This window comes from Rattus norvegicus, chromosome 14 (genome assembly GCF_021556685.1).
Source record: "Rattus norvegicus strain SHRSP/BbbUtx chromosome 14, alternate assembly SHRSP_T2T, whole genome shotgun sequence".
Classification (NCBI taxonomy): domain Eukaryota; kingdom Metazoa; phylum Chordata; class Mammalia; order Rodentia; family Muridae; genus Rattus; species Rattus norvegicus.
This window is the reverse complement of record NC_141547.1, coordinates 66,762,110-66,786,232: the sequence shown is the minus strand read 5'-3', so window position 1 is coordinate 66,786,232 and position 24,123 is coordinate 66,762,110. Positions and strand designations below refer to the sequence as shown.

At 39.4% G+C, this 24,123-nt stretch overlaps 1 protein-coding gene across 6 annotated transcripts in view; it reads right to left on the bottom strand.

Annotated features, from left to right (window-relative positions):
* The window catches only part of Kcnip4 (potassium voltage-gated channel interacting protein 4), a 1,160,852-nt gene that overhangs the window by 222,761 nt on the left and 913,968 nt on the right, over positions 1–24,123 (bottom strand). Inside the window, exon 1 of one of the 6 annotated variants that reach the window (XM_087582367.1) lies at positions 14,091–14,672. In XM_087582367.1, the coding sequence (XP_087438493.1) occupies positions 14,091–14,202 (112 nt within the window). In that variant the 5' untranslated portion in view covers positions 14,203–14,672. 6 annotated transcript variants of the gene reach the window in all.

Genomic DNA, 24,123 nt, shown 5'->3' with positions numbered 1-24,123 from the left:
TCTGTAAGACACTGGAATTTTAGTCACAAGCTCACACTTGCCATGGTTGATTGTGCATGATCTGCATGAGAATGGGTCCATCAATGTCAGGCATAGAGGAGAGAGCTGCTTAAAAGTTCCATCCCTCAGTGCTGAGATATTGGTAAGCAATGAAGAATCTGGGAGAAAGGGGATCATATCCTCTGGCTGACTATTGTCCAGGGAGTCCACCAGACTCTAGTGAACAGCAGCCCAAAATCAACAAACAGATGGACCTGGTTAAGCTTAGTTACAAAACGGAAACAACAACCACACGCACAAAATACATCAATCTGGGAATAGAACTTGTAAGGAGCAAAGAGAAGGTCAGGCATGGTAAACAGGTGAGAGATAGCTGGAAGGTTTATCACAATATATTATATATATGTATAAAATTATCAAAGAAAATATTTTAATACAAATGACTTGATAATTCATATAGTTACTCAGATGTCATTCTTATTAATAGTCATAATTCATATACTGATTACTGCAAAAACCTATTCCTCTGATTTTTTAAATGCACTGTAGCTGAAGTTAAGCACAGTCTTTTCCTTATAATTCAATGTTTGGATGAAAGTTATGATGGATATTTGTTATGCAGCTTGAGGCTCACAGTGTTTATTGTCCTTGGGCAGCACAGTTGTGACTGTCCTTGAAGTGCTTAGTTGCTACCATAAAAGTAAGTGCATTTGATTAATTTGAAACACCAATTTTCTTGCCCTCTGAAAGATGAAGAGATCATTGGGGATTAGTTTGTGATGACAGAGGACAGGGTCAAGTGCAATTTATAGCCAGATCTTACTATGTTAGAAAGTTTAGAAATCTCTCATTTGTTTATTTCAAGATGATGATGATGATGATGATGATGATGATGATGATGATGATGATGATGATGATAATGATTTTAGACCGGGTATCTTTGAATAGTCCTGGCTGCCCTGGAGCTTGATCTGTAGACTATTGCAGCTTTGAACTTAGAGATCTGCCTGCCTCTGCCTCCTGAATGCTAGGACTAAAGATCTGTGCCAAGGATGCCTGAATAACATCTGTAAGGAAAAGAAGTAGACCGAAGACATCAAGGCTGTGTGCATAAATTTAACCCTCCTTATGAGACCTATCTTCATTCTTTATTACCATAGTTAATTATGGAGACAGACCTTACCTAAATTTAAACTTGGAAGGCTTAAGAAGTACAAGAAGGAAAGGAGAGCCAGGGATTCTCAGTTTGTTCCCTAGAACCCATTCATTCCTGGGGATTACTTCAGATCACTGTTGGTGCCTCAGAGTTGGACACTCTGTCACTGTTTCTAGATAACACATGGCATTTCAGAATTCCTGTTACGCTGCCTGTACCAGCCGTCTTTCTGTGACTCACTCTGCAACACAAAGTGAAGAACGTGGTGCCATAGGAAATGCTGCCACTAATACTGTTTGTAATAAAATGAGTGAGTTCTCAGAGCAGGGAACTGATTGCAGGGCTGCCATGGTTCAAGATCTCAGAATATCCACACCCACTGGACACACACTGCCCTCCATTCCTAAGCTTAAACTTCTTTAAAGAGGGGACATACCTTCTGTAAAAACCTACACTGGAGTTTAAACTTTCACCTACAGCAGATACAGGCACCTCTGAGTTAGGATAGAATAAAGACACACATATCGTGGAAATTTTTCTCTAACAGTCTTAGAAAACCATTGACAGGAAGAGTCCCCATTACCGGTAAATTTGTGTATTTGAAATATACTAGGCAAGTCATCCCTGTGGCTTACGAAGATTTTTTGCAGCTGCAGAATTTCTTAGCTGATTTTTCACTTATTCTTGAGTAAATTCTATAAAATGTTAAGCTGTATATTAGTGAGGTCTATTGTTGACTCACTGTAGGGGAGATCTACAACAACACCGAGGCCAGATGACTGCGTGAACATTAAACTTTTAGTCTGAAACCTTGTGCTTGTAATATTTTAATGAGGTACATTTTCAAAGAGTGCTTGCTCTGTAATTGCTATGACTGTGAGGCAATGAACTGACTGATTCCCTTTGGGTCTCTTTAAACCTTTGCAGGAGTGGGAAGGAGTTAATCTTCTGTTTTCAGTCAAGTGATGTTTAGAAGCCTGTACTAATTTTGCCTTCAGTGAACCAGAGGCGTTCAAGATGCTGGGAACAGTAAGGACAGATGTATCATTTGTGTACTCGTTCAGGTGTGCCTGGCTTCTCATCATTTTATCATCTTCCCTTGTAATTTGTTTACATCCAGAATCTCATCATCCGTTTACATCACTGCTACAAAACTGTTGATATTCTTGTTTGTTCATTAGAGACTTTCTGCAGACAGGACATTCGTAACTTCTAATTGGCTGAACTATGAAGTTGCATGTCTTGAATTGTATGTATGAGGTCAAGTCTGGAACTCGATTTCAAATGTCCTGTCCTGATTCTGTGACACTGGGGTACTTTAGTTTCACTCATCACTGATTTAGAAAAAAAAGTCTCTGCCTTGTGACAAATGCTACAGTAAGGCAGTAAGAAAAGTCACAACTAAACGCTTCAACTTCTAAAGGCTCCAGTTTGATATCAGTTCTGGCACTGAGCAGTATATAAACTAAACCACTGACTTGTATCTTTGATCAAAGTGCATTGTGTATGATAATAGACAGACAAGATAATTACTGACCTTTAAACTATAGCAGAACTGATTCTAAGTGCCAACACACATCCTCAAACTCTCCAAAATCATGTTATATTTTTGGCAATTTTTTTTTCATGCTGCTTAGTACTTTGCCAGCAACAACTGTGTAAAGGATGGATTACTTAAGTGATGGTTAGAAAATTTGGTCTAGAACACTAAGCATTAGTGAGGACTTGCTACATAACAAGTCGGGGGTAAATCTTTCATTTCAAACTCATGGCCAGAGCTCAGAACTCTCTAATAAATGGTGTTATGGTGATAACATGCTAAGATAATAGAGATAAGATCTGTAGCTTATGAATATGAACAAGGCTCAGAATGCTTTAATGATTTACTCTGGATCCATACTAAGCATGCTAATGTTTTCTAAATTTAGTGTTGTCCTCCCTTTATTCAATTACTCTCAAAGATTCACAAAGACTCTGCATAAGTCATTTGTTTATCTTAACCCACAACATAGAGTTTGGGTGAGCATTTGGATTTTCTTGCTCCAAATGCATATGATTCTTGATTCTAGACTTGTGACATTAGTCAGATATCTCATTCCCTTACTTGAGATAAGCCTGGGTATATTTGTGTGGCTTTCATCTTACTGGTATACACCGAAGGAGTTGACTTCAATGAGAAAAAGTTGACTTTGGGTTGTGGATTAAGAGGTTTCAGTTAATTGTCTACTGGCAATATATTTAAGTGCCTATGGCAAGACACAAGCATGTGAAAAAGGACAGTTCTCACCACTCAGAAGCCAAGGAGTAGAGATTATGAAAAGAATGGGAACAGGAAAGGAGTAGCCTCCAAGGGCATGCGTCTGCTGTCCTCCTTCCTTAACACAGCCTAGCCACCACATCTCCATAAACGTTTAGTAATATCATCAAGTCATGAACTCAAAAGCTTACCGATCAGTGATTAGGTCACAGCCCTCTTGATTCAAAACACCTCATAATAAGCAAATGTCCCAGTGGTGGACGTGATGCACAACCTTCTTTGGGTGACACTCCATACCAAACAACATGGGTATAAAGTTAAAAAGAGATATTGTCTCATTCCACATTTTGATTGCTTGTTTGTTTTGTTGTTTTTATTTGGTTTGTTTTTTATTTTTGTTGTGTTTGTTTGTTGTTGTTGATTTTGTCCTTGTTGTTGTTTTCTTTTTTGATTCATGGTTTCTCTGTGTCGCCCTGGCTTTCTTGGAACTCAGGCTGGCCTTGAACTCATGCGCTGCCACACTTGGCTTCATCCCACATTCTTTAAGGGTTAGAAAATATTTATGTCAATATGCAAAGCAACAATTGCACAACACTAATTTTTCTAGAGATGTACAAATTTGCAAATTTATTTGTTCAAAAATTTGCTGTATTTTTAAAAGTGAATAATCTAATCCTTTCTTACTGCAAGGATTGATGGGTTACACTTCACGTTTGACAAAAAGCCGAGCCCCTTTCACAAGAGAAACACATTCTAATTAAAAAGAAAGGAAAGGGGCTGGGGATTTAGCTCAGTGGTAGAGTGCTTGCCTAGGAAGCGCAAGGCCCTGGGTTCAGTCCCCAGCTCCGGAAAAAAAGAACCAAAAAAAAAAAAAAAAAGAAAGAAAAAAAGAAAGAAAAGAAAGGAAAATGGGAAGGGCATCTTCAAGCTACAATGAGAATGTTGCCTGCTCAGAGTTAAATTTCCAAATACACTGTAAACGGCATTAGTAGTCCAACTCTAAGATGCAGTATATTGAAATCCTCAGTTGCCAATAATGCTGAGCTTCTCAACATCATCTTTAGTGCTTGCTTTCAAAATATCCCCTAACCAACTGCACCGATAGTATCCCTCAGTGCTGTTTTGATAAAAGAATGAGATCAAACAACTGAAAACTCTCTATATGCCAATGAAACAGGTGAAATTCTGCAATCTCTTCCCCCCCCAAAACGTCCCTTATATAAACATCAAGACAGTTAATGCAATTTATATTGTCTCACCAAAAATTATTCTTGTAAGGTTCTAACCTAAAATATATAGTAATAAATATATAAGCACCATTGTTTGTGAAGATTTTATTATATAATTTTTCAAATACTGAAAAAAAACTATAAAGCTGAAGTATTATAAAATATAATATAGTATCAAATATTTATGAAGGCTTTGTAATCTAATACAGAAATATTGATGTTCTAATATTGAATTTAAAGTTATAGAAAAAGGTCTAAGAGCTAAAGAATTATTAGGTTTACAGGATAAACAAAGGATAGTTCTGCTAATGTTCACCAAATCTGTCCTATTTCTTATTTTTTGTACTACATGCCAGGTAAGAATTGTTTTATATATAAGTAACTAAAAACCAACTTTAAAAGTATTTCATGGTATATGAGGATTTTGTGGAATTCTAATTTAAGCATTCATAAACATTTTCTGTAGTAGTTATTTATGCATTGTGGGTAATCACTTTTGTCTTGAAAAGTTGGGTTAGGCTATATTACCCACAAAAACCAATATACTAATATAGAAAAATATGACCACTACATATAAAGTTCAACAGATAAAGGACTTCACTATACTTGGAGGTCTTGTTAGCATTTCAGATGGTCTGGTCTTTCAGATCCTTTGAATAACTCAATGGCTGTTAAATTGTGGTCTTTGGACAAGCAATATCAATGAAGACACCACCAGGAATTTAAAGACTCAGACACCACCATGACCTCAATGATTCAGAAACTCAGAAAAGAATGTGGGAATTTGTGATATCATAGGCTGTCTTAGAAGACATCTGAATAGACCAATGGAATAGAATTGAAGACCCAGAAATGAACCCACACACCTATGGTCACTTGATTTTTGACAAAGGAGCCAAAACCATCCAATGGAAAAAAGATAGCATTTCCAGCAAATGGTGCTGGTTCAACTGGAGGTCAACATGTAGAAGAATGCAGATCGATCCATGCTTATCACCCTGTACAAATCTTAAGTCCAAGTGGATCAAGGACCTCCACATCAAACCAGACACACTCAAACTAATAGAAGAAAAACTAGGGAAGCATCTGGAACACATGGGCACTGGAAAAAATTTCCTGAACAAAACACCAATGGCTTATGCTCTAAGATCAAGAATCGACAAATGGGATCTTATAAAACTGCAAAGCTTCTGTAAGGCAAAGGACACTGTGGTTAGGACAAAACGGCAACCAACAGATTGGGAAGAGATCTTTACCAATCCTACAACAGATAGAGGCCTTATAGCCAAAATATACAAGGAACTCAAGAAGTTAGACCGCAGGGAAACAAATAACCCTATTAAAAAATGGGGTTCAGAGCTAAACAAAGAATTCACAGCTGAGGAATGCCGAATGGCTGAGAAACACCTAAAGAAATGTTCAACATCTTTAGTCATAAGGGAAATGCAAATCAAAACAACCCTGAGATTTCACCTCACACCAGTGAGAATGGCTAAGATCAAAAACTCAGGTGACAGCAGATGCTGGCGAGGATGTGGAGAAAGAGGAACACTCCTCCATTGTTGGTGGGATTGCAGACTGGTAAAACCATTCTGGAAATCAGTCTGGAGGTTCCTCAGAAAATTGGACATTGAACTGCCTGAGGATCCAGCCATACCTCTCTTGGGCATATACCCAAAAGATGCCTCAACATATAAAAGAGACACGTGCTCCACTATGTTCATCGCAGCCTTATTTATAATAGCCAGAAACTGGAAAGAATCCAGATGCCCTTCAACAGAGGAATGGATACAGAAAATGTGGTACATCTACACAATGGAATATTACTCAGCTCTCAAAAACAACGAGTTTATGAAATTCGTAGGCAAATGGTTGGAACTGGAAAACGTCATCCTGAGTGAGCTAACCCAATCACAGAAAGACATACATGGTATGCACTCATTGATAAGTGGCTATTAGCCCAAATGCTTGAATTACCCTAGATCCCTAGAACAAAGGAAACTCAAGACGGATGATCAAAATGTGAATGCTTCACTCCTTCTTTAAATGAGGAAAAAGAATACCCTTGGCAGGGAAGGGAGAGGCAAAGATTAAAACAGAGACTGAAGGAACACCCATTCAGAGCCTGCCCCACATGTGGCCCATACATATACAGCCACCCAATTAGACAAGATGGATGAAGCAAAGAAGTGCAGACTGACAGGAGCCGGATGTAGATCGCTCCTGAGAGACACAGCCAGAATACAGCAAATACAGAGGCGAATGCCAGCAGCAAACCACTGAACTGAGAATAGGTCCTCCGTTGAAGGAATCAGAGAAAGAACTGGAAGAGCTTGAAGGGGCTCGAGACCCCAAAAGTACAACAATGTCAAGCAACCAGAGCTTCCAGGGACTAAGCCACTACCTAAAGACTATACATGGACTGACCCTGGACTCTGACCCCATAGGTAGCAATGAATATCCTAGTAAGAGCACCAGTGGAAGGGGAAGCCCTGGGTCCTGCTAAGACTGAACCCCCAGTGAACTAGACTATGGGGGGAGGGCGGCAATGGGGGGAGGGTTGGGAGGGGAACACCCATAAGGAAGGGGAGGGGGGAGGGGGATGTTTGCCCGGAAACCGGGAAAGGGAATAACACTTGAAATGTATATAAGAAATACTCAAGTTAATAAAAAAAAAAGACATCTGAAGATTAAGACCCACTGGCCCTGTCCCTGATATGTGGAGAGGTCATATTTTCAAACATAGAAGAGAGGTGCTCATAAACTCCTGTTCCGGGATGAGATACAACACTCAGTATTTTGCTTGTTGTTTTGCATTCTCTACAATATCTTGGAGACAAGGCATGCTCATCCCCATTTTTAAGAGAAAAGAACTGTAATTCATCAGGAAATTTAGTTATTTGCATGGAATTATTGTACTGGCTTTAAAAAAAATCAAACCTTCAGACATCCCTACCTCCACTTTTTTCTTATAGTCTTTGATATAGACAAGCAGCCCTGGAATCCAGCAGGAGCTAGCCTGACATAGTTTATGTTGCACTTGTCATGAGGCGTATAGACACTACACAGGATAGGAATATCAGAGGCCAGCGATCTAGCTCCATGGCTAATCCAGACTACAAGACTACTCTGACTAAACCACCAACCAAAGAGTGCACGTGGAGGGACCCATGACTCCAGTCGCTTATGTAGCAGAGGATGGCCTTATCTGGCATCAATGGGTGGGGAGGCCCTTGGTCCTATGGAGGCTTGATGCTCTAGCATAGGGTGATGCTAGAGCTGTGAGGGAGGTGGAGGTGGGTGAGTGGGTGGGAAAGCACCCTCATAGAGGCAAAGGAGGGGGAATGGGTTTGTGGAGAAGATCCCAGGAAGTGGGATATCTTTTCAAATGTAAGCAAATGAACTGAGGTATAAACAGAATCTTTCGATCAGAAAAATGAATATTCTTTTACCCAACAAATAACCATCTCTTCACTACTAATTACAGCCTTCACTTGTGTTCATTTTTTGTTACTCATGGATGAGATTAAGACAAATTGTAGGAGATTCCATCTGTCTTCCTACCAAAGTACACTACAGACCAATGCACTCCTTCCTTAAACCCTCCTCAAAAGTCCTCACTCCAGACTCCAAACCTATTAATACTTTCTAATATCCTCTTTACTGAGATGCTCTACATTTCCTGTGCACTACATCTCCCTTCGATGAGCAATGACTTCAAATTATTCATCCATGGGTATGTTTTCACTGATGCTCTCTACTGCTGCAAGGGACGGAGTGGTGGAAACTCACTTTATATGTCTACCCTCACCATCTAGTAAATACTACAGCTCTTCCCTAGAGAATGGGATGGGGAACGTGCTCTGGAAATGAGTAAAATGGGATCATAGTTCCAAGGCAAATCAGCCTGAAACACTGCCAAGTCCAGGGAAGACACCTGGTATTTAACTAGTCCACAACCTTATTCATTGTTCATGCCAATATGTCTATCAAAAGAGACCTTAGGATGCTGCCTTTCATAAGAATTTATAATTGCTATTTCTATCTTTCACACCAGTATCTATCTGTTAAAGTGTTTAATCTTTTAAGGCCTGAGGTTTCAAATATCACCACTTTCACTCAAGCACCCCGTTCACTCAGTAATCTAGAAACCAAAAGAGGGCAGACCTCTTGCAGTTTTCTAGAAGGTTTGCTTTTTTTGTACAGCAAGATATTTTTCCATCTTGCCAAAGTTGTTCATGAGCCATTTGTTCTCTAAGCAATTTGAAAGCTTCTCAAGGACATGGAAATACCCTGCTGTCTTCAATTCCCCTCCACACATTAGGTGCTCCATGCATATATGTGAAAGTATAGCTATAAATCTAAAATGCTTTTCCCATTACAGAACTAGACAGACTGCTTTCCCATCCAAATCAAAGTCAGGATTCTGCAGCTCACAGCTAGATATTTCAGCTCAAATTACTTCCTAGGTTTCTAAAGTATCACAAAATTTAATGTGTGAGGAATTTTGCTATGAAATCTTACTATCAGAAAAATAAATCATCAAAATTATAATCAGATAATCCACAATTTTGAGATTATTGTGGACACTTGAAAGTAGCATTGGAGATCTTGGATTGTGATAGTGCATGGAGCAAATTATGTTCATTCTATTGGGTGTGTGTGTGTGTGTGTGTGTATGTGTGTGTGTGTGCATGCATGTGTGTAAAACAGTGCTAAACACTGTGGATGATCAAAACCAAGAAAAAATAAGTCTGTGTCTACTCTTCACACATTCTTGTTGTTGTTCCAGGAACCCCATATGGCACACCAGGTCTCTGTGCTTCTATGGCAATGTTATGTCACCCCTTGCCTTATATATAGTACTTTCTTAAGCACCTTCCTTGCATATAAATTTGATAGGTTTCTCTTTATCAATATGAAGAAAGCTTAAAAAAACTCTACTTTGCCCAACTTTGAATGCTTCTGAATATTCATTTGGAATTAGCTATAATCTGCATGGGCTATCTTGCTTGCGTAGGTTTGCCATGATATATTACAATTTGTTTATCTGGTCTCCAGTTTCAACTAAGAGTTCATTAAGGTGAGAGGTGACCTTCTATTAATTCTAATATACTGGAGATCATACAGAATACATGATGTAGGTAATCAAGAAATACTGAACGACACCATTGCTGAAAACATTTGTCCTAATACAAGTCATTTTTAAAACTAGCTGAGGCATATGCAGTGGTTTACCATGGTATTTTTTTCTCTACTTTTTTTATAGAAAAATTTCAAAGCTCTGCAGAACAGTAGAAGATCCTGAAAGATGTCAGATTTATCTATCAGAATTTTTTAGCCTCTCTTCCACAGAACTGTTATAATAAGAACTATGAACTGTGTCTTCCGCATTTCTTATCTCATAAGTAAGATATTTAAAACCATGTTTCCTTGAAATGAAGAAGTGCTGCAGGCCACAGATATTGTTATTAATTAGGAATTTCTTCAGAAACTGGAAATTGACAGCTAACTCTAAGATTTTTTTGGGTGTGGAGAAAATTCTATGTGCTTTTATATTCTCTCTCATGTATAAACCGTTTAGTTTCTCTGTTCTGAACAGACTTTTACCTATTCTCTTGATCATCTGTATGAATTATTTTTTATCCTCTATTATTTCTTCAAAGTTGGAACATTGGAGTCAATGACTCTTAGGGATTAGGGTTTTATGTATAACTGGAACCAGTGCTAGGTAACCTTATCATCTCCAGCTCGATGTGCTAGAAGATTCCTTTCCTTTAATCCATGTAAACCACCCAGCATCTGGGTTTAGGAATCCAGCTTTAGCTCTTTGCTCAAACTGGAATTCTCTTCCCTCCTTCTCCAAATGAAGAAATTGTTCTTTCACTTTAAGGTGCTGTGGAGTACATTTGTTTGTTTGTCTGTTTGTTTCCCCCCTTTCCAAAAAAACCCTCCCACAGAGCTCTTTGAAAAATCCCCCACCTCCATGCTGCCTGCAAGGAACACTGCTCACGTCTATGTTCAGAATTTGATTTCTTTTATCTTCTTTGTTAATGATTCTGTTACTATGACGTGATGTTCTCTGAAGGAATCGTTCCGTAATTTTCACTTTCGGTGTCCCATCATCTTAATCAAAACTCAACAGAGGACAATAAGCATCCAGCTTCCAGAATACAATATGATATTGATGACATTCTAAAGTTCGAAATATACCCATCCTATAAGATATATACATATGTGTATGTATATGTATATCTGTGTACCACCTTCATGTATGCTGTGCCCTTGAGTGTTAGAAAAACATTTTAGAATTTCAGGCAGTTACTCGGTGTGTGCTGTGAATAAAGCCTGATCCTCTGGAAATAGCAGTTGTAGCTATCAGCCACGGAGCCATCTCTCCAATCTCTATCACTCACTTTAAATTTTCTTTACACAACCTTCTGATTCTTAAATAGTGCATTGAAATTGAATATGTGTAACTGAAACTGACTATGTTTAACTTTGTCAACATTGAAAAATGATTTAAAAGAGAAGAATAGCATCTCAACACTTGCCTCTAGGACTGACCCTCACAGATTAGGTGTATTACAAGCCATTTTATTTGTGTTACTATCTCAGGGAATGATTTGTAATCTGCATTGGCATAGCCATTGCCTGCTTTTTTTGTGGTTTTTTTTGTTTGTTTGTTTGTTTGTTTCGTTTTTTGTTTTTTTTGTTTGTTTGGTTTTGTTTTGTTTTTTGTTTTTGAGACAGGATTGTTCTATGTATCCCTGGCTATCCTAGAACTTGCTACGTAGACCAGGCTAAACTTCAACTCTGAGAAATTTGCCTGAATCTTCTCTTGAGTGCCCAGGCATATGCCACCATGCTGGGCACTCCTCTGCTGTTAAGTATTTACAGGTACAAAGAATGAATGTGGTATCTCATGGTGTTAATTTTCCTTGATCCACAACTTGGCTGGTAATTATAAAGCCTGATTAGGTCTATCTTTGCTTAGCCATTGTCATATTCTGAAGAAGTCTATGTAGGAAGCCACAGCTACAGAGCTACAGCTATCATATTTTTCCTGTCTTACCATCACTGGACTCTATATGGATTTATCACTCAGTATCATGGGATATAAGCAATGATGGTTAAAATTTGCAGAATTTAGAAAGATGCTTAGATGACCATTTGCTTTTTTTTTCTAATCTGTAATGGGGTCAGAAGTTTTAGCATGCTTGGATCCCACAGTTAGGTTGGAACGAGTCAGCTGGTTGTTGCAAGATCATACATTTATATTTCCCCCTGATGTTTTAATAAGTCTTAGGAACCTATTCAAGACTAGAAAATCTCTTCATGAATGTTTATGGGTTGTGGTAAGGTTAGAAAAGCAATCTGTAGCACTCAGTAGTATTTGACTTGGGTCTTCTTTCTGCCCCCAAATGTTTTGGTTTTTGACAACTCATGTACCTCTTCATAATTTCATTCATTATCTATGTAAACTGAGAGTGTGGGATTGGACTAACATCATTTAAAATGTATTTCATGACAATAGGTTTGATCTATACCAAATGAATTTGGGTCTTAGTTTATTTATATACAGTGGCATTGGACATAATCAAGACTTCTTCATTGCATCCTAGTTTATCTCCTATCACTATACATCACACACAGTATTTATAAATATGTAGGTATATCTATTTTTGGGTCCATAGAAAGACTCAAGTACATGTATAGCTATAACTTGATTGAAGTGGGTTGCCACTTCAAATCAACTCAAAATGTATTGACTCTATCAGGAAGAGTTAGGTTTATGATTTTATTAGCATAATTTTGAAGCTCAAATTTAAAGTGTTAGTGCCATCACCTAATTTAATTGATTTAAAACTGAAAACCTAAATCATCACCAAGGGCCTTTAGCTTGAGAATTTCAATTGTAAACTTTCTATAATATAATTGCCAATGATAGAATTACTTAATGTCTTACAGTGTTATGAAGGTTGATGTACCCCAAATATCTCCATGGCGTTTCTCTACTTGGGTACTCAGCTTTAAACCAAGACCCCTTGATCATAACGTGGTAACTCTGAAGACACCACATCCAGAGAACAAATACTAATAGGTAACTAGCATGATATCAGTGCATATTATTCTTAGTATAGAAATTGAAATTATTCTATTTGTGCTTAAATAAGACATATTAGTCCATTGAATCAGAATCCCGAGAGAATTAAAAGCTGCTATTTAACATACCAAAAAAAACTTACTTATGTATTGTTTTTATCAATTAGAAGTTAAATAGAATTAGCAAACCAACTTCTTGATTAAAAACTTTGCAAAAATTTTGGTTTAACAGAATTATTGAATCTATTTTGTAGGGAGCGATTCAGAGGTTTAATATAGTGATAAATATTAACATATTATGAGAAACAACATGTGTAACTGATGTAAATGTGGATGATGTCATCTTATGTTACAGTGTGGAAAGTTAAATATTCCTGTGTCCCTCATCATATACTGAGAGGTGATTGTTCACGGCTCAGTATACATGTAGCTGGAAAAAATTTGAGCAAGGAGCCTGGAGTTTGTATTCACTCTTTCTTTCACTTGAGGAGAAAAAGAAAATGAGAGCTTGTATAAAGAACTGGTACCAGTTGGTTTAAGTTAAAGTATGTTATTTCTAAGTATGTTATTCAATAGATATCTCATGTTTATATATGTGTACATGTGTGCTTGTATAACTATGTATGTGTATATATATGTATACATATGCATTTATACAAAAATGAATATTCAAATAATTAAAAGCAAAGTTAATCAACTTTTTTCTTTGAACAGTCAGTATTTCAATAACAAAACTGACTTTTGACTAATAAAGGTGAGATTCTTATAGATAAAATACCAGGAGCCGACTATTCTGTGTGCTGTTCCCTGTTCAGGGGATTAAAGTGGCTCACTGGAGAATGTAAATAAAACACAAATTAAATCTTCAACACACCATTTCGCTGAGCACCCATTAACTCCATTTTGCACCATTTCATATCATAATCAACATCCCAGCTCCACCCCAGCAACTCCTGACTAATGACAGCAAACACAGCATTTCCCTCACAATTCAAGACTCCTCCAGAGGGAGGGATTACCAATGACCTCGAGGTGTGGTAGCCAAAAGGGACTTGACTACCAAAAGCAAGCACTCACGATGACACATTTAACCCACAAAGAACCCTATGTCCAAAGAACTGGTTTCAAATAGAAAGAGGAGGCTACAAAATCCTTCCCTCCCAGCATCAGCTTTCCAGGTAAACAGAAATGAATTGTCCAGGTACTAGGCTGCTCTCTGTGTCAAGCATGCATATTTTAAAACTTTTGCTTTGGACATTCAGCCTTTGCAACTTCTGCAGCATTTGTATCCAGTTCGGTACCAGACCTGACCAAGCGCACAGACTGGGAGCGACCACTTTACCTTCCGAAAAATCAATCAGTCCCAGCAAATGAAGCAGCTTCAGAGACGCACATATAATCACAACAATACCCACTGTTTGCAGTCCTTCCGACTCCCACTCTAGAGTCAGCATCCTCTAAGCTCTCAGAGCATCCCAGCCTCCGGACCCCTTTGGTGTGGAGGGAGTTAATTAGAGAATCCGAGCAATGTCTGGCCTGGAACAAAGACTTGCAAGGGGGGAAAGTGAGCAGCGGCTCCTCACTGAAGAGCAGAGCCAAGCAGGCGGCCCCCCGGGGTGAGGACAGACCTGGGCTAAAGTCCAGCCTCTCATGCTGATGCTTGCATTTGCTTGGAGGGGCTCAGCTCAGCCACAGCGCATCCAGGCTCCAGACCCTGCGCTGCAGCCGGCAGGTGGGTGTTCTGAGTTCAGAGCTGAAGGGAGAAACATCTGTTGGAGAACATAGACTTTGCAGGGTCCACGAAGAAGGGACACTCCCAAGGAACTTGCCCCGGAGAGCTAGCACCCCACCCGCTGATGATGCCGGGCTGGGCAGGGCTGTGTGAGCTAGTTTGCTGCCTGGGAAGCTCAAGTGTCCCTTTTCAGCTACAGCCGCTGCTTTTGCTTCGCAGAGCTTCCTCTGGGAAAAGGCTCAGCCTGCTCTGTGGATATGAGGTGGGGGTGGGGGTTCGGAGGGGAGTTTTAGTGAGGGGTTGGTGACAAAGTCCCTGAGACTGCTCTATGTTTTGTGGAGAAAACTACAATAGCAAAAACAGTCCAAGCCAAGCTATGCAGCCAAGATCATCCAAGTAAACTCAGCTCTTTCACTCTCTCCAGCTGTTCTGGTCCCTAAGCCCACTACAGAAAGATCCACGCAGTCCTCAGGATTACAAACCAAGGATGAAGGGCGGAGCAGACCACATAAGGGTCAAATTCAGTAACTGCTTCTTGGAAGGTGGGCATCGTTACGAAGTCTAGGCTCAGTGTCTGCTAGGCAAAGTTTCCCAAACTTCATTAATAGTTAAAAAAAAATCTTGGGGCTTACTTAAAAAACAAATAAATAAAAGGTCAAGTCCTCTTCTTCAGAGTCTGGTTTGGAATACCCTGAGCATGTGCTTTAACTCAGATAATCCCAATCAACAGGAAATCCTGGTTTGCACTTAACCCCCAAGGATCCTGTCCTGCCCCAAGCTACTCCAGAGAGGCAGCGTCCAGTAGATGCCCAGGAATCTGAGCCATGCCAGGACCACAGTGGCTTCATCACTCTTGGCTTTTCTCCGCTCTGCCAAATTCCAGGCCAGCAATGATGATGCCAATGTAAAGAGAATCAAGACAGACACTGGGGACACCTGTAGCTCCCTGGGATCCTGGATGGCTTCTGAGCCTTCTCCCAGGCTCCTAGGAACTCACTTTCTGCCTCTATGTTCTATGAGCTTCTGCAAGACACTCAACTTGTTTGAAAGCATTTTCATTGTTGACTTTGATGCCGAGACAGTTCATTAAAGGGAATTGTAGGAATAAATCTGGCTCTAATAACAGTTAATGTACTGAGTTCTTAGCATGGGCTCAACCAAATTGCAAAGTAACAGGAATTAACTTACTCCACACAGCTCACCGAGATAGGTATTATGGTCATCTTCACTTTACAGGCTAAAAAACACAAGTTTATTTGCTTGCCAAGTTGCAGGCATCATGCCTGGAGAGCAATAGGTGTCCACCCGGTTACTCCTTAGTGTTTATCCAGCTGTCATTATTAGCTCTGAATGGTACCCTATCGACAAAATGATGAGTAATCCTCATCCTATCGTTTGGGAACATTTTAGTAGGAGAGAAAGCATTGGGAGGAGGTGAATGATGATTAAAGTAGCCTGTGCAATAGAGATCTCTGCAAGACGCAATAGGAGCACAGGTCAGTTATGCTTTGGGTAAATGAGGGGTAGTGCCGAGAGCTTAAAAAAAGAGGTAACCATTGATAATGACAACAGTTTTCATTGATAACCAGGAATTACTATTACAATGTCAGACACACTTGCATTAAACAGACTTGGACTTAATCCTGGGTTTGCTTGGGGGAAAACAACTCCATTGAAGACCCAGTTCTAACAGTTTAAAACAGAAATGCCACAGCCTTCTTGGCTGGCTGCTATAAAACTGAACCTGTAACATACAGATCTGGGTGTAGCTCCTGTGCCCTCAGTCCTCCTTGGGATGTGGGAATTACTGTGGAAGGCTCATAGGCTCTGCAGGCTCTCTTAGAGGAAGTAGCTGCTCATGTTGCTCCTTTCCTGGTTCTACTTCTTGTCAGTACCTTAGTCACGGTGCTATTTTTTCTTTTCTGGGCACCAGGAATAAACCCAAATATCATGACTGTCTCTTATAAAGGTATATTTCATTTTGTGTCAGATGCTTAAAAGAAATATCTATGTACTCAACCACTGTCCAACCATGCATTGTACAAAAATAAAATAAAATAAAATAAAATAGTAAAAACCAAGTGGCACAGAGATTAAGTTATTTTCACAAAGCTACATTAATAAAGAGTAAAACCAGGATGTGAAAGATATTCACTCAACAGGTAACCACCATCAACACTTGTACAAATTATGCCAGGCTTTGCTATAAACCTTGTCCCTTCATAAATCCTATTAGTCATATTATCACTCTGGTCTCAGAGAAGAAATCCAGAATTTAGATAGTTGAATAATTTGTCTGAGATCTTACTAATAATTCTTGGAAGAATTGAGATTTAACATGGATCTCACAGGTGTCATGTCCTATATACTTTGCTCTTCCCTACTCCGTTCCCCGTGAATCATGGTGACCATGTCAGGCTCTAGGAGGGACTGGGAAGTAGAAAATAGGAAAGCGAAAACTTATTTGAAAGGGGTGTGGTCACACCAGTGGACCATCCAGACAGAAAGAGAGTAGAATAGGCCTCCACTTTTACGATATTGATCTGTTGTGATCCTGTAAGCTCTCAAAGGAGATGATTTACTGAACTGCAAGACTGATTGTTTCCTTCTCTTTGGCTGCAGCTTCAGTTTAAGATCTTTCTAGTGATAATGCCTGATCAATTTCATTTCTTTGCTACTTCTTACAATGTTAGCGGCTTTCACTTATATTAAACATGCCAGGGGTTTATAGCAATGCATCTTACATACGCTTGACTGCACATAAATCCACAATGGAGTGGAGCATGGTAGGAAAATATTTTTAAAGATGTACTTGTTATCAAACTTGCCTATTCTACTATTTTCATAAATATAAACAAGATTACAGTGTACTGATGACTTTTTTGTTTCTTTTTTTTCTGGTTATTTTTATTAACATTTCAAACATTATTCCCTCCCAGTTTCCTGTCCATAAGCCTGCTATCCCATTCCCCTCCCATTCTTCTGTAATGGTGTTCCCCCTCCCCAACCACCTCCCCTTTCCACTTCCCCACCCTGACATTCCCCTACACTGGGGTAGGGGGATCCAGCCTTGACAGGACCAAGGGCTTGTCCTCCCATTGGTGCCCAACAAGGCCATCCTCTGCTACATATGCAGCTGGAGCCTCGGGTCTGTCCATGTGAACTCTTTGGGTAGTAGCTTAGTTTCTGGGAGCTCTGGGCTCCTGATGAGTCTTTAAGTTTGATAGCATAGTGGTTGACTTCCTTGGCATAGAGGTTATCTTGAGCTGCTGGTAACTAAGATATGGGAGATATATCAAAGGCCTTCCAGTTTCAGTCTAAAGACAAGGGACAAAATCGTAAATTCCTCCTTGGCAGACACTCATCTTCTCCTGTGCAGCATATATACAACCATAATTGTATAAGCTCAGCTGGGAATATGCAACCATCATTTTTCATTATTTTCTACCATGTATTTTACTTTCTTTAATTTACCACCCCTAAAAGAACAGATACCTTTCCTTTTGACATTTCTTCATAATCTATTACTCTTTTTTCAGATGGCATATAATCTGCAAAGTGTAACCCTTAAAATATGTCTACCCCATATTTATACATATTACCAGTATTAATAAACTCTTAAGTTTTATCCTGTTAATGTGTCTTGTTACTCTAATTTTTAGGTCCAGCTAATAAATATTAGGGAGAAGGAAAAAATATATCGTCCCCAACAAGCCTTTAGAAATACTAAAATACAGATGCTGAAGTGGGTGGGATAACTGAGTGGTTAAGAGTTGCTGCTTTGTGGATGACCTGCATTCAGTTCCCAGAATTCATATGGCATTTCAGAACTGTCTGTAACTTCAGGTCCAAGAGATCCTACAACTTCCTCTGACCTCTCTTGGTGCCAGCTATGCATTGGATACACATACCCAATGAGGGGAAAACACTCATGCCCATTAAATGCATAAATCTTTAAAGAATAAGAATGTTTAAAAAGAGACAGAAGCCAGGTGTGGTGGCTCATACCTTTACTCCCAGAAAAACTCTGTCAAAAAGAAAAAGAAAAAGAAAGAAAGAAAGAGAGAGAGAGGAAGGAAGGAAGGAAGGAAGGAAGGAAGGAATCAACTTCTTAGGGATCCAATGTCCCAAGAATAGAACAAGATGGCTTTACATTTCCTAGCTCATCAACACCCTGTTTGCTTTAATACAGGTAAAAGTAGGATGACAAAGAAGTTAAGAAGCTTTGAGATTTTAAAAGAAAAGTGAATTCTCACTGGAGCTAAGGAAAGTAAGCCATCGGTGTGTCTGAAATTTTCAAGAAGGTTTCAATTAAGAAAGAGGCCTAACACAGGTCTTTATGAATGAGTTTGAGAGTCATAAAGCCTTCCGTTGAAGGAGAAAGGGTATCCACAAACTGTTGCTCAAACCGGGCATTTTCGAGAAGAGGTCCCTTAACATCAGAACCCAAAGGAGCAAACAAGTGGGCAAGGTCAACATGTGACTCTTTGGTGTCTTGTAGTTAGAAAGTTTTTGTTTGTTTCATCATAGTATTGGGAACCCTTCAACCTCATGTGTCCTCCATTCTACTCAAAGTTTCTTCTCTGCTTTGAGATGTTGCATGTCCCTCTGTCTTGCAATTCCAATATATGGAAGAACTTCCTTGAATGGTCTCCCTGGGAACTATCTGGTCAAACAAGACTCCATATATTTCACTTAGCTCAGGGGGAAGTCTGAAAGGCTGGTAAAAGTGTCCTGAATGGATTTTTTTTTTAAAATGCATATGGATATCCATTTAACAATTAAGTAACAAAACCTCCCTGTCTGAGTGCTCTCTTTAATCCATAAGAGTGATTACATTTTAGGTAGGGAATTGAGGGGAAACTTTTTTGCATCTTAAACTTGCAGTGATATTGCACGATGTATTATTATAATAGTTCCCAGGTGCCTTATAATCAGGGCATGTGTATTATGTAATCTTCATAAAATAAATTATCAAGTTATTAAAATGTACAATTAAAGTTTTTTATTAGAAGATAAACTTGTGGTGATATACAACTCGTTGCCTCCTTTCCTTCTCCCCTACTTCCTATACATAGGAATAGTTCCAGGTTCATTTTTCTCGTCCACCATACGATTTCTTGTCTCTTTTCATATCCCTTTTCATGTGGCCTCTCTATCAAAACTGTCACACTCCACCTCATTAGTTTCACTTACAGTGGCAGAGAGTCTCCAGTATAATACTTGCCTTCTGACTTTTTCTATTATCATTAATATATGAATAACATTGAGCTCCTATTAATTGACATATATTGTACTTTGTACATTATGCAAACCCCCTCTATGAACTGCTATACTATCTGATAGAGATAGTTAATATAATAATATTAACCCTTATAGATGGAGATCCAGTGATACAGAAGCTTAAGTTACTGGCCTAATGTTCTGTGCCAGATACGGAGGAGCTGGGACCTGGCCACAGGATCGCTCCCTAGAGATTCAGCAATCATGTATGTGAGGGGTGAAGGATAGTGTTAACCTTTCTATTTTAAATAACTTTTTAAAATTTAAAAATAAACCACGATCTCAGTGAACAAATATAAATGAATTTTAACATGTCATTGGTCTTCAAAAGGGAAGATATGCCCCTAGTGTTACCCTGAAGCATATATGTTTATTCCTTCCTGAGAGCAAGATTGGATGGAAAATAAGAAAGAAATGATTTAGAAAGTGGCTCAATATAGACAGAGGAGGGAAGAAGCCTAAGGAATTAGAGAAGAGAAAGAAGAAAGGGAAGGGAGGAATGTAAGGAAAGGAAGAACCAATCCTATGGCTGCCTTTTTGAGACATTTAAGAACAGAAAGGGAATGGGGGCACTAGGCTTAAGCAACCCACAGATCGCTCAGCTGTGGTTTAAGATAGGAATAAACAAGGACTACAGAAAAGGTAACAGGCAATATATATATATTTCTCTTGAATTAATTCCTCTTCCTTGCTCCACTGGTGGTTAGAGTCCTTACAGCAACACACACAGAGAATCTGTTCAGTTTGGCTGTCTCAGCGGCGGCCTCACATGGCCTTTAAAAAGGAGCGGATGCTTTTAAAAACAGGATGGACAGCATCTCCATGGACACTGCACTAGCGCTGCTGGGTTTAGCTCCACCTTCCAGGTCTGATCTTAGCGGAGGCACGTTCCCACTCGCTGAGGCCTGGCTACCTAGACTTATCATGGCCATGCCATCAGTTTGATTTCCTCAGTTTTTACGTGCATGCTGCTCAGAGCCTGAGGAGTGCTCTTAACGCTGCATTAGCTCATCCCTTGCACTAGAGCAAGGCTTTGGGAAATGGAACCGAGCAAACTTAGCCTTAAATGTGTTCTAAATCTGCAGAAAGAGTGAGCGGTGTTCTCCATCGCTCTTTGTTTTATAGACTTGTAAGAACTTGTCAGAATGAATACTTTGCAAAGTCTTCAAAATTCCTTTCTCAAAAAGTTTCTCAATTCCCTTGTTTTCCTTATCCTCTTCCCCGACTTCCTTCCCTCCCTCCCTTTTCCCTGATATCCCCGTTAGTAGTGAGCATGTAAGCGAGTGTGCAGACAGACATGGTTATCGCTGAGATCATTTTCCTCGGCTGTGTCAAAATGAAGGAGACCCATGAGTCACATCCCTCTCTCTCAGAGCAGAGAGCTGCTTCCCTTCTCTGTTCATGGTGAATGGAACTCGAAACAAATGAATGCTTACAGAAGGTCCAGTGGGATGCAGGAAGTGATCAGGCTCGTGGTTGGCGCTAGTTCTCTAAGAGTGAGTTCTCTGAGGTTACTGGGCAACATCTGATAGCGAGGAAGCATAACCATGTCTTTGGCTCTCTTTCTCCTGTGTTTTTCAACAGGAATTAAAATTTGTACATAAGCAGGAAAGAAATGCACACCATAGAAGTATGAAATTCTAGTTAGAATATCAGAGAAATTGCTGCTGCCCGGAAAGAAGGCATGGGAATGGCCATAAAAGACCGACTAATATTACTCATTTCTGTTTTACTGCTTTTGAATGCTGACATTTTCAACTGTCTTTAAATCAGAACTATCAAATGAATAAAGAGCTTCCGGGACCCATTGTGAAGTATCAGCTAGTGATGCTGGAGCTCCATGCATGAATACATCTTTTTGAGGAAGGCTTACTTTTTAAAAATTTACTCATTTTCTATGTGTATTGAATATATTCCCTTCATGTATGTTTGGGTATCAAATGCATTCAGTGGGTGCAGAGGCCAGAAGGTGTTGGATACACTGGAACTGGAGTTACAGATGGTTGCTAGCTGTTATGTGGGTGCTGGGAATTGAACCTGGATTGCCTAGAAGAGCAGCCAGTGTTCTTTACTTTCAGACATTTCTCTGAGTCTACTCCAAGTCTTAATTTTAAAATAGACTAAGCAAAGAAAAATGTGTCCTACCTCTTCAGCAGGCGCTCGGGACATAGAAAGGATCTCTTTCTCCTCGACCTGTCTTTATGATCTATCTCCTCCAACTAGCCCTTACCATCACAGCTGATCTCTCTCAGTTTGCTTGTTTTCTGTGAGTGCAATGTGAGTATAAGGCTGCAAATAGATAATGTTATGTCCATTTCCTCTTGCTATGATGACAAATTCCTTCAGGTTTTGCTGTTTAAATTAACTCAGATTCATTATCCTACAGTTCTGAAGCCAGAGTTTGAATTGCCTATTTCTCCTTAAAACTTCAATGAATGGTACCCTGCTGTAGCCAGTCTTGGCTTTTGGTGCTACAAATGGTCAATGCCTAGGTCTTTTCCACATTGTATCATCACTCTGACATAAACTGTTCTGCTTCCCTTTGCACTAGATTTGTTATTATATTAGGTCTTCCTAAAGAATATAGTAGTTACTTTGTGATCACTGACTCACAATATTAATTTCACTGAAAACCTAAGTACCCTTTACCATATGACCTAAAATATCCCCAAGTTTTAGAAATTCAAATATAGACATTTTAGGTAACTTTTATTCCGCCTACACAGAGTGGTAATCCCAAAATTATTTTGATAAGAAATACTTCTTTAAAGAAGTCTTTTTTTTTCTTTTTTTTTTTTTTTTCGGAGCTGGGGACCGAACCCAGGGCCTTGCGCTTGCTAGGCAAGTGCTCTACCACTGAGCTAAATCCCCAACCCCTAAAGAAGAAGTCTAATGTAAAACCACCACATATTGACTCTATTGTATTAGGAAAAGGAAAGCCCATTGGGAAAACTCTGCATGAAGGTGTGTGTGTGTGTGTGTGTGTGTGTGTGTGTGTGTGTGTGTGTGTGTGTGTGTGTATGTGTGTGTCTGTGTGTCCATGTGTGTATGATATAGAAAAGGATTTATCTCCCAGAAGGAAAGGTCAGCTTTAATTAGACATTCTATGACTGAACTGTAAATATGTATGTAGACTTCAAGATATTAGGAAAGGAACCCTTCACCATATATAATGAATACATGGTAATACTCACAAAGAAGGTCACGCTAGTGGTCAGATTTAATTGAAAAAAATGTCCAGAAGTAAACTAACTTTCAGGAATATCCTATGAGCTATGCAGAGGCATATCAACATTCTTTCTTATGCATATCTGGGATATGATTTTTTACATATGATGGTGGAGGCAGAGTTATTTCTTATCTAGAAAAAGAGCACTCTCATATAACACCCCAAGCGAACTGTTTCAAATAAGCTAAGGCAGATAAACTACAACTGTGCACTGGTCTTCAGTCACAAAGGTTTCCAGTTCAAGCTAAATGTGCAGTATAGAGAGATAGTTCAGTGAGTAAGTTTGTTGGCTGTGCAGAAGTGAGGACCTGTGTTTGAAACACAACTGCATAAAGATTGTCAGTCCTATGAGTACATGTCTATAATCTTGCTGGCCAGCCACCAAAGCAGAAACTAAGAGCTTCTAATTCATTAAGAGATCCTGTCTAATAAGAGTGGAGTTACAGGAGACACCTTGTATCTTCCTCTGCTGTCATGATGAATACATACTAAGGGCATGCATATAACCCTCCACATACATGGACACTCACATGCACATGCTCATGCACACTACACTCATCTAGGTATGAGTCAGCCCTAACCCATGAATCCTAAGTGTTTTCAAGTGGTCAGAGAACTCTCCTTCCAGACAGAATGCATTGTCCTCAGACTACCACCTTTAAATGGGTTGATTTCTTACACAGTGGAATTACAAATCAGGTCTAACCCTTTGTCAGCATCTACATTCACCCGTGCTATTAGGGTAGTTTTACCTGTGTTTGTACTCTCACAGGCTCTCTCTCCTGTCTTATAGCAGTCTATTATAAAAAGAGAACATTGGCGCTATGGAGGGTTGGTTTATTCAGGTCAACAACAGCAGGGAAAAAAAACTGGATTTAATAGGCAAGAATTTTGGCTTCCTATCAATGTTTCTTTTCTTTCTTTTTTTCCCCTTCTCTGGTGTAGATGGGCTTTTTAACCGGTTGGATGCTGTGGTGTTTTATGCCAGTGATTCATAACATGAGACTGGTCAAGTACCTGCCCCACAGCTTTGTCAGGGAAACAGAGATGGGTGCAGTTATGGCATTCAAGGCAGGACAGTGGGTATGATAAGTCCTCTGCTTCTCAGAACAACCATTAGGATCTTGCCAG